Source organism: Oryx dammah, unplaced genomic scaffold (assembly GCF_014754425.2).
Source record: "Oryx dammah isolate SB20612 unplaced genomic scaffold, SCBI_Odam_1.1 HiC_scaffold_11210, whole genome shotgun sequence".
Lineage (NCBI taxonomy): Eukaryota > Metazoa > Chordata > Mammalia > Artiodactyla > Bovidae > Oryx > Oryx dammah.
The window spans coordinates 4,022,071-4,039,005 of record NW_024080603.1 but is presented as its reverse complement, the minus strand read 5'-3'; the positions used below and the strand labels follow the sequence as shown (position 1 = coordinate 4,039,005).

At 42.4% G+C, this 16,935-nt stretch overlaps 1 protein-coding gene across 1 annotated transcript in view; it reads right to left on the bottom strand.

Moving 5' to 3' along the window:
- LOC120860976 (SUMO-interacting motif-containing protein 1-like) overlaps positions 1 to 16,935 on the bottom strand; it is a 74,651-nt gene that overhangs the window by 1,847 nt on the left and 55,869 nt on the right. The window contains exons 8-9 of the mRNA XM_040236681.1: positions 7,886 to 8,042; positions 7,664 to 7,748 (exon numbers count right to left, since the gene is read on the bottom strand). Coding sequence (XP_040092615.1) covers positions 7,664 to 7,748; positions 7,886 to 8,042 — 242 coding nt within the window. The remainder of the gene's footprint in view (positions 1 to 7,663; positions 7,749 to 7,885; positions 8,043 to 16,935) is intronic.

Below are 16,935 nucleotides of genomic sequence, written 5' to 3'. Positions count from 1 at the left end.
GGCTGAACAGGATATTGAGTCTCAAAGTTTCACCCTCTGGGAAGAGAACACAGGAGAAATCTCTTAGGGACTCCTTGACCATATGGTCCACCTTCACATCAGTGAGCCCACACTGATGTTCCTGCCTCATGATGTAATGCACTGGGAAGGGGTGGACACCCTCATCTCTTCTGTGTTCTTGCTGCTCATGAGAGAATAACCTGCCCACCCCAGTTGTGCGGTGTTCTATGAACTAACTGACATGGACTCTTCAAAAGTGTCCAGTTACGAGAGACAAGTAAAGGCTGGCAGCTGTGTTAGATGACAAGAGGCAGAAGAGCACACCAACCAAGCACAATGTGTGGTGCTTGACTGAGTCCTGACCCAAAGCAAAACCAAACAGCAGTCAAGGGTGTTACTGGCACCTATTAGATGACATTCTATCAAGGACAGAATCAGAGGGATAATGAATAATGGCATGTAGGAGAATATTCTTAAGCTGAAGTATTTAACAATGAAGGGTTATGATAGCGCAACTTACTCTGAACTGGTTCAGCAAAAAAAAAGTATGTGGATAGAATAGATAAGCCACATATGGCAAAATGCCACATATGGCAACAGCTTCTGAATCAAGGTAAAGGTTACAGGAGTGTACGTCAAACTACTCCTTAAGCTCTTCTGTAGGTCCAAAAATAAAATGCTGGGGAAAAGTAAAAACTTCTAAAGGTACCCATTACAAAACCATGACTCGGTCCCAGCAGGGCTCTGGAAGTGTGTGGAATCGAGGCACACAGGGCACAGGGTCACAGGCAAATGGAGGGGAAGGGCCCTGCAGGCCTTTTGAGTCCAGGTGCACCAGAGACCATGCCAGCATCATTTTATCCATCTCATTTATAAAAGGGGGAATGGCGCCTTCATTAACAGGGTTACTAGAAGGACTGAACTACAGGGTCTAGAAATTTCAGAAAATAGAATCAACTGAAAAAAAAAAGTATAATAAATAGATTGTAGAATATCCAAAAAGTCTGCAAACAGGAGGCACAGCTGCTCTGAGATGTCATCATAGGGGCATTTCAACATTTAATCAACGTTACAGTGAGCGCCTACCCTGCCTCTGGGACAGGGCTAGGCTCCGAGGAGACAGTGGGATCAGAGACCTGGATCCAGCCCTCACGGACTGACATTCTAGCCGCAGGAAGCCTGACAGTGAACCAGTCAACAAAGACAGTTGTGGTTTTGGTGAGTGCAACCAAATAAATAAACTGGATGCTGTGATAAACAGGAACACTGAGGATCAAGGGAAGCGGTGCATTCTAGCTGGGGAGGGCCTCTTAGTTGAGTCCCAAAGGATAAGGAGGTAAGCATGCAAAAGTCTAGCGGAAAAGCAGTCCATGTAGTGGGAAAAGGCGCAAATGCCATGATGTAGGAAAAGTTGTTTGGAAAACTAGAGGTTAGAGCTGGGTAGTAAGAAGGAAAACGGGACTAGAACAGACTGGCAGGCAGCCTGGGTCACAGACCAACATGGAGTTTGTCTTCTGAAAGCAAAAGGAGATACATGGAATGTTTTAAGCGGTGAAATGTGTGATACTTCAGTCTGCTACTGGGGAAGAATGATCACAGGGGACAAAATCCTTTTAGTAGAATTTGATTTTCTTAAAGCATGTGCTACTCTGAAAAACATGAAAACGACTTCAAAATAACAGAAAGAATTGGCTGCAAAGAGAGGGATAGGGGAGACTTGGGAGCAAGAGGAACTTGGAATTTACTAATACAGGAAATTCAGAGAAGCAAAGGTTAGCAGTGCCCACCTACCCACCGCCCAAGGGGAGGAAGTCCTGGCCAGTGGACTTGAACCATCCTGGCCCAGCCGGCGGGGCTTTGGATTTCATGCTTCAGTAGGGACGAGAGTTCTTACTGCAGAGGTTCTTGGGGTTGTCGTGTGAGGCAGTCTTTGCAAAGGGCTTATGTGGCATAAGGCCTGGCTCAAGATACTTGGGCTGGGAGTGCTATTACTAGTCCCTGGGTCAAAACTAGGGCTAGAGGTTATCATGTCAAGGTCATCGTCACCAGGGCCTCCAATCCAACGGTCACATGGAGCCCTTTACCGTCTCTGCAGCTCTTCCATGCACCTCCGTGTCAGTATCGGCAGAACCCTGGGTGTACCTTCAGCCTTGACACCCCTGCCCTGCCACACCCTTGTCACCATTACCCTCGCCTGACCTCCCGCGTCCTCAGCCAAGTTGTCCGCCACCCATCGGGCCTTACGTCAACCGTCTTGCCGGGCTCCCTTCACTCTGGAATCAAGACGAGTGAGCTCCCTAGCCGGGGGCCCTTCACGCCCGCTCCTGTCTAGGCCCACGGTCTTGTTTCCTGCTGCGCTCCCCTTGCTCACTGAATCCTAGTCCTACTAGTTTGCTCTACGTTCCTTGGACTCATTAAGTTGTTTCTGGCCTCAAGGTCCCTGGACATGCTGTTTCTTCTTTCTGGGAAACTTTGCCCTCCCTATTCGCCTGGCTAATACCAGTACTTCACATCTTAGTCTGAGTATTACTCCTTTAGGGAGGCCTTCCTGAGTTCCCCCATAAACAATTTAAGTCCTACTTTTTCCCTTCACAGCATTTATTTTCATCGCAGTTATGTTACTAGTGTGATGGTTTGTTTCAAGCCAATCACTTCACTAGACAGTTAAGCTCTAGGAGGGCAGGGGTCACGTTGGTCTTAGACACTGACGTTTTCCCAATGAGCCAGGCACAGAGGAGGCACTGGGTAAATATTTGTTGTCTGGATGAATGTATGAACTGAACCGGTTGTGCCTGAGTCTGCTTTTCTCCCCTCCGTGGATGAGGCTCCTGCAGGAAGGCCGTGTGTGAGACTCTCCTTGGAATGAACACGTGTCTGACTTCCACATCACCCTCAGTGGCTCAGAGTGAAATTCAGGAAAAGCATTTTGTTCATTTAAATACCATATGTTTAAATTCCTAGATTCATAGCTTTAAAGTATATTCTAATTACTCACATGCATCAGGAAAACTCACAGCATATGGCAGCTCATAATTTTGGGGAGGCTCGGACTTGAGTTTCATGGCTGTGAAACTGGGGTGTGGGGGCTCACTTCCCTCAGCTCAGGTGACAGCCCAGCATCCACCTCTTAGGGGCTGCTGTGCTCTCTATGGGAACATTTACAAAACGTGGGGGTTCAAGATACATTGCTCCCCAAGGCCAAGGGTCAGTATGAAAGTAATTTAACCATGTATAGAGAGTTTAGAACGTGGGCATCAGAAATTCCTCAGAACCTCATCTTCTAATCTCATCTCGGATTTCACAGAAAATTAATTTCCTCCAGTGTGTCTCCACTGTACACAGGCTCTGGCAACAGACCTAGGTTTGAACCCTGGCTCCGCATGTACTTTCCTCTCCGCTTCTGTCTGCCCATATGTAAAGGGGGTTGGTGCTCATCTCACAGGCTTACTGGGTTAGATAAGCCAGTGTATGTGACTTTGCCTATGTCCTCTTCCTCTCTTCCTCCTTAGAAGTTCCCACAAACAAAGGGCATACTTGGACTCCCCAGCCTCTTTCTTTCCTCCCCACCCTTGGAGCTGGACAATTCTGTGTGTGTGCTCAGTTGCTTCAGTCGTGTCTGACTTTCTGCGACCGCGTGGACTATAGCCCGCCAGGCTCCTCTGTCCATGGGATTCTCCAGACAAGAATACTGCAGTGGGTTGCCATGCCCTCCTCCAGAGGATCTTCTCCACCCAGGGATCGAACCTGTGCCTCCTGAATTGCAGGGGGATTCTTTATCTGCTGCGCCACCTAGGAAGCCCATTGGACAACTCTGCTGCTGCTGCTGCTGCTAAGTCGCGTCAGTCCTGTCCGACTCTGTGCAACCCCATAGACGGCAGCCCACCAGGCTCCACCATCCCTGGGATTCTCTAGGCGAGACTGCTGGAGTGGGTTGCCATTTCCTTCTCCAATGCATGAAAGGGAAAAGTGAAAGTGAAGTCGCTCAGTCGTGTCCGACTCTTCGTGACCCCATGGACTGCAGCCCACCAGGCTCCTCCATCCATGGGATTTTCCAGGCAAGAGTGCTGGAGTGGGGTGCCATTGCCTTCTCTGGCTGACCTCAAAATGCACTCAATGATGTCCTCCACCCACTTGAACCGGGCAGAGATGACTAAGGAGCCGTCACAGTAAAATGCCTCCTGATAAAGACACTGACTATTTCAGGGAACCATTCAGTTGTGTTCTTCACAGGACAGTTTTCAAACTTCTAGTTCTAAATATTTCTTCTCCTTAACTCTTTTCCAAAGAAGTTGAAAAGGATGCTAAGGATAAAACAGGATTGGAACACCCCATTTATTCTTAGTCAGTATACACTGGTCTGAGAGCTTCCTCTCCCTTATTCAAGGCAGAAAATAATATTGTGTAATAAAAGTAGATCCCATGTCCACCTTAAATCACTATTGCCCCTGACCCAGGTATACTCCCTGGGAAACAAAACAGAAATGAACAACAAGTATTAAAGGTGAACTTTAAACAAAACCAATCTGCTTTAATATTAAACTTTCTGCTAGATCTCCAAAAGAAACAATTACATAAACTTCAGTGAAGCTGAGGACACATGGAATTTGCCTTTGGGGCTTTGTTCTTAAAAGGACAGGTACCTTTCTTTGAGCATGTTAAAAAATGCACAAACCACACAACCACATGTCATGGCCTTGACAACGCTCTGTTATGTTTTAGTTACAAGTATCTGAAACAGAGAAGACCCTTGTAGCATACTCCTGGCCTGGCCACAGGCAGTCTGAGAGTCAGCAACACTGACTGAGCACTTTCTGCTTTATTTCACACTGCTGCTGCTGCTAAGTCACTTCAGTCGTGTCCAACTCTGTGTGACCCCATAGACGGCAGCCCACCAGGCTCCCCCGCCCCTGGGATTCTCCAGGCAAGAACACTGGAGTGGGTTGCCATTTCCTTCTCCAGTGCATGACACTGAAAAGTGAAAGTGAAGTTGCTCAGTCGTGTCCGACCCTCAGCGACCCCATGGACCACAGCCTTCCAGGCTCCTCCATCCATGGGATTTTCCAGGCAAGAGTACTGGAGTGGGGTGGCTTTATTTCATGCCTATTAGCAATTAAGTCTTGGCAAGTTATGTATTATCATCCCTATTCTATAGAAGGAAGAAACTGAGGTCTAGAGATATAAAATTAGCTGCCCAACGCAGAGTAAGTGATGGAATTTGGGATTCAAACCCAGAACTTCTATATTCAATCCAGTGCTTTTAATTTTTTTTAATGTTTCTGTAATACCTTCCTCAATTCCAGGCAAAAGAGGGTGTAAGGATCATCTTATCTTCCCAAGAGCACTGCCGAGCTAAAATCAACCTCAATATGATCATGGCAGGTAGATCATGTATGTGTGTATATAGGTGTATACATATACACACACACACACACACACACACACATGTATATATATATATATATATTAAGGACAGAATAAATGGCAGAAATAGCAAGGACCTAAAAGAAGCAGAAGAGATTAAGAAGAGGTGGCAAGAATACACAGAAGAACTGTACAAAAAAGGTGTTAATGACCCGGATAACCATGATGGTGTGATCACTCACTTAGAGCCAGATATCCTGCAGTGTGAATTCAAATGGGCCTTAGGAAGCATTACTATGAACAAAGCTAGTAGAGGTGATGGAATTCCAGCTGAGCTATCTCAAATCCTTAAAATGATGCTGTTAAAGTGCTGCACACAATATGTCAGCAAATTTGGAAAACTCTGCAGTGGCCACAGGACTGGAAAAGGTCAGTTTTTATCTTACCCAATCCCAAAGAAAGGCAATGTTGAGGAATGTTCAAACTATCTTACAATTGAGCTCGTTTCACATGCTAGCAAGGTAATGCTCAAAGTCCTTCAAGCTAGGCTTCAACAGTATGTAAACTGAGAACTTCCAGATGTACAAGCTGGATTTGGAAAAGGCAGAGGAACCAGAGATCAAATTGCTGATATCTGTTGGATCATAGAAAAAGCAAGAGAGTTCCAGAAAAACATCTACTCTGATTCATTGACTGCGCTAAAGCCTCTGACTGTGTGAATCACAACAAACTGTGGGAAATTCTTACAGAGATGGGAATACCAGACCACCTGACCTGCCTCCTGAGAAACCTGTATGCAGCTCAAGAAGCAACAGTTAGAACTGGACATGGAACAACAGACTGGTTCCAAATTGGGAAAGGAGTACGTCAAGGCTGTATATTGTCACCCTGCTTATTTAACTTACATGCAGAGTACATCATGAGAAATGCCAGGCTGGATGAAACACAAGCTGAAATCAAGACTTATGGCAGAAATATCAACAACCTCAGATATGCAGATGATATCAATATAATGGCAGAAAGTGAAGAGGAACTAAAAAGCTTCTTGATGAGGGTTTAAAGAGGAGAATGAAAAAGTTGGCTTAAAACTCAACACTCAAAAAACTAAAATCATGGCATCCAGTCCCATCATTTCATGGCAAACAGACGGTGAAAAAGCAGAAACAGTGGCAGATTTTATTTTCATGGGCTCCAAAATCACTGTGGTTGGTGACTGCAGCCATGAAATCAAAGGAAGCATGCTCCTTGTAATAAAAGCTGTGACACACCTAGACAGCATATTAAAAAGCAGAGACATCACTTTGCCAGAAAAGGTCTGTATAGTCAAAGCTATGGTTTTTCCAGTAGTCATGTATGGGTAAGAGTTGGACCATAAAGAAGCTTTTTTTTCAGGATCCCCTCCAGGATCATGTTTTGCATATAACATTCATGTGTTTTGGTTTGATTTTAATCTGGAATAGCTCTTCAATCTTCCTTTGTTTTTAAGACATTGGGACTTTTGAAAGCATAGGCCAGTTAGTTTGTAAAAGGCCCTTCAACCTGGGTTTGTCTGGTGCTTCCTTCTGATTAGATTCAGGTCATGAATTTTTGGCACCTAAGTGATGAGGTGTTCTCAGGGTATCACATCAAGAGGACTGTCAGTTTTCTCCCTTGTAAACTTACTGTCTTTCCTTATGTAACTTGTAATCACGTTAGTTTTCCTAAGGGCCTCGTTAATCCTTGGCTGATCAAATCACTCCTATTTGGAGCACCTATTCCACCATTCTCCTTGTTGATATTTGCCCCTGAGTGCTAGTTGACTAATTAGCCCCACTCTCCCAGATCCTCCCTGGCTTTGCCTGTGACTGGGGCAGAGCCACGTTCACAGCCTCACATCACCTGCAAGATGTGCATGTCGACCTTGCCAGTGACCTTCTGTGTATTTGTGTCATATTGACCCATGTTTACAACATCCAAGTCAGTGAGCAGGAGACCCAACAGAGGTTCTGCAGTGACGGGCCAGGGAAAGCTGCCAGGGCTCGGTTAGGCCATTACTGAATCTTGCTCATGTTAGGGTAATTCATTTACCTACACAACCCTAAGGACTGTGAGGACCACTGTGGTATCTGCCGTAACAAAAATACTACGTGAATTCTTCTGTTTCAGAGCAGCGATTCCAGCTATGTCCTTTCTCGTTTCTTGCAATTACACTAAGGAACAATGATTTACGGAAGTTAACAGGGTCCCTTGCGTGACTTTAATTCATAATAATGTCCACTGCCAGACTCCCACACCACCCGGTTTGTGCCCAAATGCTCCTTACCTCTTAAAACATGCTGGTAACTGGACAACAGGAACTGTAGGTGCTCGACCAGCTCATCCCATTTCTGCCACTGGGTTTTATCTGACTGCAGAGATAGTAAAAGCAGTTGGTAATAAATTCTTTCCTCAGTAAGAGGTTTATACAGTTTTTAAGTAACTTAAAAAAGCTCAAGGATTAAGGAAAAGGTGGTCTAGGCCTGGGACTGAAGTAGGGAAACCATACCTGACACTTGAGCAGTGACGTGGAATTGTTCAGAAAATAGAGGGCCTGGGCCAGAGACAAGGGTAGGCGGGTGGGCGTCTCACAGCTGTGGAGAAATATGATTTCCAGCACTTTGCAGCGTAGCAGGTGGCTTTCCATGGTAGTAAAGAACATCTCTCTGCATGGAGGAGAGAGAGAGAGTGCACCATCGCAACTATTATTTTAAGGAACATATACCACAATTCTCCCTGAAGGCTCTAACCTTTGCCTAAACCAGAGAAGGCTAAGAAGGAATACAATGAAGGCCTACAAAATCACAAAGCCTGTGGACAGGGCAGAAACAGATTCGTTCATGAACTGACAACTGCCAGAAAACTCCTTGACGTTTGAAAGCGAGAGACTAGTTTAGGACACTTGAAGAATTACAGCATACTCTAACCAAGAGAATTAATCATGAGATTAAATGTTTCTGAATGGCCATAAAGTGCCATAATTGGCACAAAAGAGGAATATTATTAAGAGGAATAAAAGAGGGTATTGCTCTCGAAAAGCTGATGGTTGAACAGGGGCAAGAAGTGTGCAACAGGAACCTAACGCGCAGGGCCGGTGTGGACACGGTGTGGTGGTGCCCCCGTGACGTGGACGGGAGAGCAGCCTCTGACGGGGAAGGCAGCACGGGCGGCAGTGGGCTAGGGGAGTAAGGAAGGCCCAAGGTAAGAGGCACTCCAGTGCTAGGAGAGACACGGCGAAAACCAAGAAGCAAAGAAATATACACATCTGGGGCGCCACAGCCTTCTTCAGTTTCAAGTCTCTAGGACTGAGGAGTCCCCGAGGGACTTGGCCAGCGAGGGTGGGCTGGAGCACACTCAGAGGCTTCTGAGAAGGAGAGCTGTAAAACAAAGGCTGAGCTTCGGGAAGGTGAACCCCACTGTTCTAAACACAGCGTCAGCTTCCCCCCAGAATGTGATGAATCTCAGATGCACACGGTGCATCTCTGGACTGCCTGAAGGCTTTTGCCTGAAGGTTTGGTTGGTGGTTCTTGCCAGGTCTGCGCATCAGAGCAGTTTCTGAGGAGTAGGCAGTGAGCAGATAAGGAGATGGCAGCAACAGAACCTGCCCCAGATATCAAGGTTCTTTCTTCTACAGCTGTCCCTTTGCAGTGGGGCAACATTTGGAAAAATAGGGGGCTCTTGGTGCCACTGCCGCTTATAACAATGATAAATAACAAAGTATCTATTCATTTTTATTTTCTTCTTCCCTTTCCTTTTGCTGTTCCACCAGACATGTTATTAGTGTAAAAGCAAAATTTTAAAAAGCAGAATAAATAATTTTAAAACCTTTGCTTAACATTCTAAAGTATTAAAGTCTAAAATATTTATGAAAATCCATTTGATCTCTTTAATGTATTTTTTAGTACCATTCTATACCTTCTCTGACAAATTTTCTTTAATACAAAGGACTCCAAATTATTACATTTCTAAGATATTCGCCAAATTCTTTTAAAGTCTAATTTCTACTCTGCATTTGGTGTATGACTTTCACAGACAGTTGATCTATTCAATAACTTTTAATTTCAAACTGTATTTTCTTTTCCAGTTTTGACTCCAGAGCCTGCATTTGTCCTGGTTTTATAATCCAATATGGCAAACCCAGAAATATACAAAGGACAAGAAAGTAATTTTAATGTGTTGGACATAGTAGGAAATGGAGATACAATTATCTATAGCAATTCAAATTCACATTTTAAAAACAAGATAGAGAGGAAGGCTAACTTCCAGATCCAGCCTTAACAAGTATACCTGGTATTGGATTTACTCTCATTTTATCAACAATTATAAACCCGAACAAAATATATGAAAAAATATTTTCAGGCATTGGATAACCTACTACAAATGACTATTGTTCTTGAGAGAAAGAGGAACAAAGGTGGTGAACTCCATGTTTACCCCAGATTTCCTGCTGGGGGCACTTTCTAACTAAGGCCAAGGAAAGTATGGGTCCTAAACAGAAAGCAGTGGATTTGTTGGACAGAGCAGAGACTGGAAGTCAGGGGAGCTGAGGTGGCTGGAATATCTGTAATGGTCCCCCTTGGCACATGGACAGGGAGATAGCCAAAGCCTGGGAGAGAACAGTTAGTGAGGGCTGTGAGATGAGTGGGGATTCGGGAAAGTGCCCAGTGTTGAGAGAGATGGGGTTTCAACGAACTAGAAGAGAAATCTCAATTGAACATGTTGGGCTTTCAGGGACAACCCCAGAAGACTAAGCTACAGGACATTAGTCTCTTAAGAAAGGCTGCTTTAGAATACCCTTACAATTCCTAGAAACAAGCTTCAAAAGGAGAAAGCTAATTTGCTAATAAATCACTATCTGCCAGATTGGAAGTCAATATTCTTTAAAGGAAATCAGCAAATTTCAGATTCTCAACAACGGACCATTCATAATGTTAGGCATGCAATAAAAAAGTATTAGACAAGGGAAAAAACAGGAAAATGAATCCATAACCAGGATCAAAATGCCCAAAGAAACAGACCAATAGATGACACAATGTTGGAATTAGTAGACAAGGACTTTAGAACAGCTGTTATAAATATGCTGATTAACCAACCAACCAAGATCTATATACACGAATGAATAGAGGGGGACTCTCAGCAAAGAGAAATGGACACTCTAAGGATGAACCAAATGGAAGCTCTTGTTCTGAAAGATATAATATCTGAAATTAAAAAAAAATTCACTGGATAGGCTTACCAACAAATTAGGCACCACAAAAGAAAAGAAAAATCAAGGAGGAGGAAGTGCAACAGAGAGAGAAAAAAAGACGAGTCAAAACAAAATAAAACAAACAAAAAACAATAGTAGAAAACACCAGAGCCGTAGTGTTCTGTGGAACAGTGAGACACAGCCTAGCATATATGTACTTGAATTCCCAGAAGATGAGAATTCAGGCCAAAAAAAAAAAAAATGCCCAAGATATTTCAAACTTTGATTAAAAATATCAACTCACATATTCAAGAATCTCAATAAACCCCAAGCAGGGTAAACATAGTGGAAACTACAACTAGTTACCGTAATCAAGTAGACAGAAAAAAAAAAAGCAGCAGCCAGAGAAAAATGACACATGACCCAAAGGGAACAACAGTAAGAAATTCTAATGACTTCCCATCAGCAAGCCAGAAGAGAGTGGGGCAGCTTCAAAACAAGGAAAAATGCCTATCAATCTAGAATTCATATCAAGTAAAACCACTATTCATAAATGAAGGTGAGATAGCATATACCGACAAACAAAAGCTGAAAGAACGCATTACCAGTAGACTTGCCGTACAAAAAATATTAAAGAAGCTAAGTTCTTTACCTGGAAGAGAAATAATACCAAATGGAACTTGGATAGTCAAGAAAGAAAGAAAGAACACCAAAAATGGTAACTGTGTGGATCTGATATGTGTTTTTTCCAGCAACACTAAGCAATTAACTCAGTTTTGACACTATTCATCATAGGGTCGGATTCTGCAGGTTAAGGGCTCAGGCCTACAAGGCTGCCCTCGAATTCTCTCTTTAGATGCCAACCCAAAGTCCAGGTTGTCAATCTGTGTGCTTCTGAACCACATAACTATAGATGGGAGGTTCCCAGGACCCCCACTTAGCTTTGATTAATTTGCTACAGGGCTTACAGAACTCAGACAAACCCTTTGCTTACTAGGTTACCAGTTTGTTATAAAAGGTATAACTCAAGAAAAGCCACATGGAAGAGATGTGTAAGGTACGGGGCAAGGGTGAGGCATGTCCATGCTCTCTGGGTGCATCACTCTACAGGCAGTCTCCACCTATTTATCAACCTGGAGGCTCTCTGGACCTAGCCCTTTGGGGTTTTCAAGGAAGCTGCATCAGACAGGCATGGCTGATTAAATCAGTGACCACTGGTAACTGAACTCAACCTCCAGCCCCTGTCCCTTCCCTGGAGGAGGGGGTGGAGCAGGAGAGGGGAGGGCAGTGGAGAGCTGGAACGGAAAGTTCCACTCTCTATTCACGTGGTTCCCCTGCCAACCAGCCCCCAACCTTCAGGTCACCAAGTGGTTTTCTGAAAGATACCTCATTAACGGAACAAAAGATAAATTTATTAATTACTCTTATCACTTAAAAAACTCCAAAAGAGCTCTGTGCCGGGAACAGGATGAAGGTCTCTCTCAAATGCGCCCCCACACAAGCTTGGATGGTAAAGAATCTGCCTGCAATGTGGGAGACCCAGGTTTGATCCCTGGGTCAGGAATATCCCCTGGAGAAGGGAATGGCAACCAACTTCAGTATTCTTCCCTGGAGAATTCATGGACAGAGGAGCCTGGTGGGCTGCAGTCTGTGTGGTCACAAAGAGTCGGACACGACTGAGGATTAACACTTACTTCCTTCATATACATATTTCTTATTACAGGTTACAATATCACAGATAGGTGGAACAAAGACCGCTCCCCACCCCCATCCCTGAATTTCTTTTAAAAACAACTGTTTAAAGCAAAAACATGATTCCATCCCAGAGTAAAATGCATGACAACAATAGCACAGATAGTGGATGGGAGTGGATAAATGAAAAAATGGTTATTAAGATTTTAACATTACATGTTATGACAGAGTATTAATTCAAGGTAGACTCTAATAAGAACACATATTGTAATTCCAAGAGCAACCATTAAAGAAATAAAACATCTCTGAAAAAGCATTTGATAAAATTTAATATCCACTCATGATAAAAACAGAAAACTAGGAATAAGAAGGGAAATTCTTCAACTTATTAATGAACATCTACCAAAAAAGTCCTAGAAATAGCATCATAATTAATGGTGAACTGATATTTTAATTAATCAATAATTAATTAATGAACTGAATGCTTTCCCCTAAATCATGAACAAATCAAAGATGTCTGCTTTCCTCTGGATCATAACCAAAGCAAAGATGTCTGCTTTCCCCATTGCTATTCAACATAATATTGGAAATTCTAGTCAGTGTAGTAAGGCAATAAAAGCCATACTGATTGGAAAGAAAGAACTAAAACTTTTTCTACTTGCAGATGACATGATGATCTACACAGACAATCCCAAGGAATCTCTGGCATGAGAGCATTTTCCATAAAAGAAAATCTGATAAGACAGATTTCATCAAAATTTAAAACTTGCTCTGTGAAATATCTTGTTAAAGAGGAAGAAAAGACCATCTACAGAATGGGAGAAAATATTTGCAAACTACAGATCTGAAAAAGGATATATCTAGAATATAGAAAGACTCTGAAAACAGGAAAAGGCAAAAAATCTGTTAAGAACATGAGAAAAGAAATATTTTAGTAAACATGTTATACAATTGGCAATTAAGCACATGGAAAGATATTCAACTTCATTAGCGATTAAAGAAATGAAAATAAAAATCACAATGAGATACCATCATACACTTATCAGAATAGCTAAAATAAAAAACTGTTTTAACAACACCAAATGCTGGTTAGGATGCAGAGAAATTGGATCATTCATACTGCTGGGGAGAATGTAAAATGGTAAAGCCACTCAAAGAAACAGTTTGGCAGTTTCTTAAAAAACACTAAATAAGTAGCTACTATATAATGCAATGGAGAAGGACATGGCAGTTCGCTCCAGTCCTCTTGCCTGGAGAATCCCATGCACAGAGGAGCCTGGTGGGCTACAGTCCACAGGGTCACGAAAAGTCAGACACAACTGAGTAACTAACAAACAGCACATAAAGCAAAAATTGCACTCCTTGGCACTTATTCCATGGAAATGAAGATTTATGTTTATTCACAACTTTGCACATGAATGTTTATAAAAGCTTTATTCATAATAGTCCCAAACTGCAAGCAACACAGATATCCTTCAATGGGTAAAATGGTTAAAAAAAAATACCCACACTATGGAATACTATTCAGCAATAGAAAAAGCTACCACAACCTGCATGAATCCCAAGAGAACTATACTAAGTGAAAAAGCCAATCCCAAAAGGTTCCCTACTATATGATTCCCACTTATATTATATCTTGAAATGATCTAATTTTAAAAATGGAAAATAGATAAGTGGTTGCCAGGGGGGGGGGGGGGGGGGGAGTGGGTAGGGTTATAAAAGGTCAGAATTAAAATCCTTATGGTGCTGGAAATGCTCTAAATCCTATCTTGTATCGTTCTTGGTGTCCTGATGGTGACACAGGCACTAAGTTTCGCAATGTTACCACTGGGCAAACCTGTACAAAGAGCACATGTGGTATCTCTGTACTATTCCTATCAACTGCATAAGAACCTATAACTATGTCAAAATAAAATTTTATTTAAAAAAGTTAAAAAGCTTTGCTTGTGCTCAGTCACTTCATTCTCTTTGAGACCCCATGGACTATAGCCTGCCAGGCTCCTCTGTCCGTGGAATTCTCCAAGCAAAAATACTGGAGTGGGAGGCCATGCCCTCCCCCAGGGGATTTCCCAATCCAGATATCGACCCCAGGTCTCCTGCATTGCAGGCAGATTCTTTACCGTCTGAGCCACCACGGAAGCCCAAAGGGAAGAATAGAAAATACTTGATTAAGCCAAAAGAAGGCAGAAAAGGAGATAAAAATGAACAAAGAACAAATAGTAAGCAAATAATAAGATGACAGATGTAAAACCAATAATTAATTAAATGTAAATGGAATAAATAACTCCAGTTAAAAGGCAGAGATTGTCAGCTGCATAAAAAGCAAATCCGACTATACGCTGTTTACATTAAACATACCTTTTATAAAAAAAAAACTTTATGTTAGACTCAAAGAAGAGTTGCAAGAATAGCACTAATAATTCCCAAATACCCTTAGTACTTTTCATTCAGATTCCCTAAATGTTAAACATTTACCATATCTTCTTTATCCTTAATATCTTTTAACTTTTTTTTAAACTATTTGATAGAAAGGTGTAGGCATGATGCCCATTTATCCCTAAGTTCCTCAGTGTATAATTCCTAAAAACATTTTCTAAGGTAACCAAGTGAGTGAGTGAGTGAAGTCACTCAGTTGTGTCCCGACTCTTTGCGACCCTGTGGACTGTAGCCCACCAGGCTCCTCCCCCATGGGATTCTCCAAGCAAGAGTACTGGAGTGGGCTGCCATTTCCTTCTCCAGGGGATCTTCCCGACTCAGGGATCGAACCCGGGTCTCCTGCATTCCAGGCAGACGCTTTAACCTCTGAGCCACCAGGTACAATGACCAAAAAAAAAAAAAAAAAACACCCCAGAAAATTAATCTTAATGCAACAGTATTATATTAACTGTAGACTTTAATCCGATTCTTTTCATTGTCCTAATGTTGCTATTAATAGCAAAAGAAATCGCAGGCTAGCACTGCGTTCAGTTGCCTGTTTTTTTCAGTGTCCTTTGATCTGGAACAATTCCTCATTCTCGCTTTGTCTTTTATGACATTGACATTTTGGAAAAGTGCAGTTCAGTTTTTTTCATAGGACATTTCTCATTGGGGATTTCGGATATTTATCCATGATTTGATGGAGGTTATGCATTTTTTGGCAAGAGGACTGCAAAAATGTTTTGTGCATCTTATCAAGGAGCATATGATGTCAGTTTGCCCCACTGCTGGAGTTAATTCTGATTACTTGACTCCATAGTAATTTTTCACTTCATAATTAATATCTTGTGAGAATATACTTTCAGACTATGCAAATATTTTGGTATGCCACAAAATTTCATCATTTTAGTACCCAGTCATACCTGAATTAATTATTATGATGCATGCGGCTCAGAGGGTAAAGCATCTGCCTGCAGTGCGGGAGACCCAGGTTCAATCCCTACATTGGGAAGATCCCCTGGAGAAGGAAATGGCAACCCACTCCAGTACTCTTGCCTGGAAAATTGCATGGACAGAGGAGCCTGGTAGGATATAGTCCATGGGGTCGCGAAGAGTCGGACACGACTGAGCGACTTCACTTTCACTTTCATGATGAATGCCAAATGGTATTTTCCCCCCAAATTCATCATTTCTTCTTATATTTATTAGCTTGCTTTCTACCAAAAGGAAGAGAGCCCCTTCTCTTCCTTCCTATTAGTATTAGAATCATGGGTTATTATTCTACCCAATAGTGGGTGGTCTTTTACTGCCAATATTTATTTTGATTCTCAAATTATCTCAGATTTAGCCAGTGGAAGCTCTTTAAGCTTCTTTTGTCATGTTCCGAACATTCTTTGGACATTTCCTCACTTTTTGGATCAAGATATTCTGGGCTCATTTTATACTTTATCTCAGGCCTGGAATCGGGCATTTCTTTCTTCTTTTTTTAACATAAATTTATTTATTTTAATTGGAGGTTAATTACTTTACAATATTGTATTGGTTTTGCCATACATCAACATGAATCCGCCACAGGTATACCCGTGTTCCCCATCCTGAACCCCCCTCTCTCCTCCCTCCCCATACCATCCCTCTGGGTTGTCCCAGTGCACCAGCCTCAAGTATCTAATATCATGCATCGAACCTGGACTGGCGATTCATTTCATATATGATATTATACATGTTTCAATGCCATTCTCCCAAATCATCCCACCCTCTTCCTCTCCCACAGAGTCCGAAAGACTGTTCTATACATCTGTCTCTTTTGCTGTCTCACATACAGGGTTATCGTTACCATCTTTCTAAATTCCATATGTATGTGTTAGTATACTGTATTGGTGTTTTTCTTTCTGGCTTACTTCACTCTGTATAATCGGCTCGTTTCATCCACCTCATTAGAACGGATTCAAATGTATTCTTTTTAATGGCTGAGTAATGCTCCATTGTGTATATGTACCACAGCTTTCTTATCCATTCATCTGCTGATGGACATCTAGGTTGCTTCCATGTCCTGGCTATTATAAACAGTGCTGCGATGAACACTGGGGTCCACATGTCTCTTTCAATTCTGGTTTCCTCAGTGTGTACGCCCAGCAGTGGGATTGCTGGGTCATAAGGCAGTTTTTCTTAGCAAACTCTGGTTCCTTTTAGTGTAAACTAGTATTTAGAAACAAAGATCTGAGTACTAGGTCTACTCATTGCTACTAGGGTGTAGTTGTTCCTAT